This window comes from Diachasma alloeum, unplaced genomic scaffold, assembly GCF_001412515.2.
Source record: "Diachasma alloeum isolate Michigan unplaced genomic scaffold, Dall2.0 Dall_scaffold_00943, whole genome shotgun sequence".
NCBI classification, from domain to species: Eukaryota; Metazoa; Arthropoda; class Insecta; order Hymenoptera; family Braconidae; genus Diachasma; species Diachasma alloeum.
Window position 1 is genome coordinate 116,292 of NW_021681060.1, and position 3,572 is coordinate 119,863.

The following is a 3,572-nucleotide window of genomic DNA, read 5'->3' on the forward strand; positions in this document are numbered from 1 at the left end:
GTTAGTCAAAGAACTTCTGAATGAAACATTTTTAACTTCCCGACCCAACGGAGGAAGTTATTGTAATTACTCCGAAAATCAAAATTGGAATTTTCATGATTTGTCGACGCTTTATGACCTCTAGAATTATCCTGACACATTTTTGCGTGTGTGTGTGTGCGTGTGTGTGTGTGTGTATTTTTTTATGTCTGTTAGGAAGAGGCATTTACGCATCCTCACTTGCGGGAGAGAATCCCAGGGATTTTCTCCGACCACTGTATGTCGGGCTCAGATCACAAGGATCAATACCGACTAAACTCCAATCAGACAAATTCACTAACCTTTTAATCCCCTCGCGGCACCACCGTTAAGTATTACTAAGCGAGGGAGGTCTCAGCTATTTGCTCTTCCACGCTGTTTGCATCTAATGTACGTCCACCTGTCCCGCGGAGATGATAGATGCGGGGAGAAGGTTCCAATCGATTTCTCACCTATGCCGCAGCCTTGCGTTTGCGTTCCTCATTTCTGAGCTTCTTCATGACTTCGGCTGCGAAGTTACTCGTTGGGTCCACGCCGCCTGTGATAACAGCAGAATTTCCATGAAGTTCTCAGGAAAGACCTGCCTCTCAAGTGTGGATTCCCAGGTATTCCGTAACTCGCTGAAGCGTGGGCATGTGAAAAAACGTGCTTCGCGTCCTCATGTACTCCTGTGCACGTCGGGCATCCTTATGTCTGTGTTTATGAAGATAAGCCCGGAAGCACCCATGTCCCGACGGCATCTGTGTGAGATACTAGTTGACCTCTCCATGATCACGATCCGACCAGACATCCACATTCGGAATCAGACGATGAATTCATCTCGCTTTCGTAGAATTATCCCACTTCAGTTGCCATGGCCTCAAGCTATTTCGCCTCTCTTCTGTTGCCAATTCTTCGGGGCTCAACGTTTTTGATCTCTTCCGCTGGTACAGGAATTTTCGCTTCTCAGCTAGTATCTCTATCGGTAACATTCCTGCGATGACACACACTGCATCCTCAGATACCGTTCGGTGTGCACTCGCGACTCTGAGGGCACTCAGCCGATAGACTGGTGCGATCCTACGCCGTGTTTCTTGCAACTGGAGTACGTCAGCCGAGATGGGAATGCCATACGTGAGCACTGACGTAACCACTGAAGACAGCAGCGCGTCTTCTTTGCTTGGGACCTCCGATGTTGGGCATGAGTCGTGAGAACGTGGATCTGATTCCAGACGCCATGGTACCGACATGTTTCTCTTGCTGCTTGAAGTTGAGTCGGGCATCGATCATCACCTCGAAGTCTCGGATGAACGGTTAGGAAGTAATTTCACAAGAGCCGACTTGCAGCGTGATAGTCTCGATTTTCTTCCTGCTAGTGATCAGCACGGCCTACGTCTTATGCTCCGCCAGCTCCAGGCCTACTGAGTCCATCCAGCGGCGGATTGTCTCGAACGTCATGTCGAAGATGAAGTTGATCTCCTCCAGGTATTTGCCCACGATGACTACGACTGCATCATCTGCAAATGCCACGAGTTTAGTTTCCCGTGGTAGTTCCAGCTTCAGTAGCCCATCATACATGATGTTCCACAACAAGGGACCCAATACCGAGCCTTGAGGTACACTTACGGTGACTCTATACTCCTCAGGACCATCCTCCGTGTCGTACTTCAAAATTCTTCCAGTGAAATAGTTACCGATCATTTTCCGCAAGTATTCCGGTACATTGAATTTCGTGAGAGCTTCCATTATACGGTCCCACCTGGCCGAGTTGAAAGCATTCTTGATGTCTAGTGTCGCTACTAGGCAATACTTCTGCGTGCCATTTAGCCATCTTTTTTCTGAGATCGCGTTCTTGGCGATGTCGACGACCAGGCCGATCGCATCCAGAGTAGACCGGCCTTTCCGGAACCCATATTGGTTATCCGCCAACAAGGGTTCAACTGCTGTTTCTATCCGTTGATGGACAATATGCTCGAGGATCGTGCCAGCGGTATCGAGCATGCAGAGCGGACGGTATGATGACGGGTCGTCAGGTGATTTTTTCCCTTTCGGGAGTAGTACCAATCTATGCTGCTTCCACATGCCAGGGAAGGTGCCCTCCCCTAGGCACTCGTTGTATACGTCCAAAAATATCTCCGGCATCGCATGGATAGCTGACTTTAGGGCGATGTTGGGGATTCCATCCAGACCAGGGGACTTGGTGTTACCCACCCTATTGCAGGCTTCCATTAACTCTTCTTTAGTGACTGGTAACAGCATTGTATCTTCTTCCTGTTCGCCAAAATGATGAAATTCTGGTTATTGCGGGAACAATACCGTGACGAGTTTTTTCATCAACACGGGACACATAGGCGACGGCATTGGTTGACTCTTAAGCATCGTCATCACCACTTTATAAGGTCTACCCCATGGATCACCTTCCACCTCATCAAGAAGCTCACTCCAAGATGACTTTTTACTGTACTTGATAGCTTTGATGAACTTCTGGCGTGCCTTCTTATACCTCATATGTAGCTTCTCGAAGTTCGGATTTTTACAGCCACGTTGAAATGATCTTCTAGCAGCATTACACTCCTTCCGCAGGGTGACGATGGTGTTATTCCACCAGTAGACCGGTGGATGCGCGTTTGTGGTCCGCTTCCTGGTCATGGTGGCATCACATGCTTCTTTTACTCGTTTAATGACGTTCCGTGCCTTCTCAGTAGCATTGCTGCCACTAATTGGGTGGTCGTCTAATGCTGCTGAAAAAGAGCTAGGCTCGAAGGTGTTCACTCTCCAGCCAATGCAATTTGTCTTCTTAATCGTTGAGGTGACTCTCTTGCGAGAACATGTTTCTCAGACTATCGCACGGTGGTCACTTGCGGTGTAGATGTCAGCTATTCTCCATGAACAGTTTCCCTTTGCAAGGCTGCTGCTCACGAAGGTCAGATCCACTATTGAGCTCGCCTCTGCCCTCGTGAAGGTTGGTTCATCGCCGCCGTTCAACAGGACTGCGCCGTTCAGCAAGACGATGACATGGCTTCCACTACAGCTTGCCCCTTGGTGTTCGTCTCTTTAATTCTCCAGTCGACTGCCCAAGCATTGAAGTCCCCGGCAATTGCCACAGAAAAGTGCTGCTTCGCATCCTCAGTCAGTCGATCTAGGAAGTCCCTGAATTCCTCGCTGGAAAGGCTCGGCGGGGCGTAACAGCTGTAGAAATGAATTCCATCAACTTTAGCCTTCACAATGCCATTTTCTGTACCATTACTGGTGGTTTGAAATGGCCGCTTGCCACAAGCCCAGATTACAGCCTTTGTGCTAGCATCAGTGACCCAGGGTTGAGCGCCCAGGTGACGATACGGCTCTGAGATGATAACGAGATCGAGCTTCAACTCCCGCGCCGTCTGCATAAGCAGGTCATGTGCGTCCTCACAATGATTGAAGTTGAGTTGGAGTACCTTCATCGTCGCTTATTGAGTACCTTCTGGAGTGCCTCCTTATACACTGGACATCTGTCGCTACCAGCGATGTGGGAATACTTCTCCATGTTACCTTTCTCACCACACAGGGCGCATCGAGACTTCTTTTTGCAGTCC

At 49.1% G+C, this 3,572-nt stretch overlaps 1 protein-coding gene across 1 annotated transcript; it reads right to left on the reverse strand.

Annotated features, from left to right (window-relative positions):
- Positions 1–833: 833 nt before the first annotated feature.
- On the reverse strand, positions 834–1,247 carry LOC107045466. The gene has a single exon (XM_015267761.1). The coding sequence runs from the start codon at positions 1,245–1,247 to the stop codon at positions 834–836; it is 414 nt and encodes a 137-aa protein (XP_015123247.1).
- Positions 1,248–3,572: the final 2,325 nt, after the last annotated feature.

What these genes read in the sequence shown, in the direction of transcription:
- LOC107045466 (XM_015267761.1), bottom strand. Translation starts at nt 1,247, where the DNA reads ATGTCGGTACCATGGCGTCTGGAATCAGATCCACGTTCTCACGACTCA.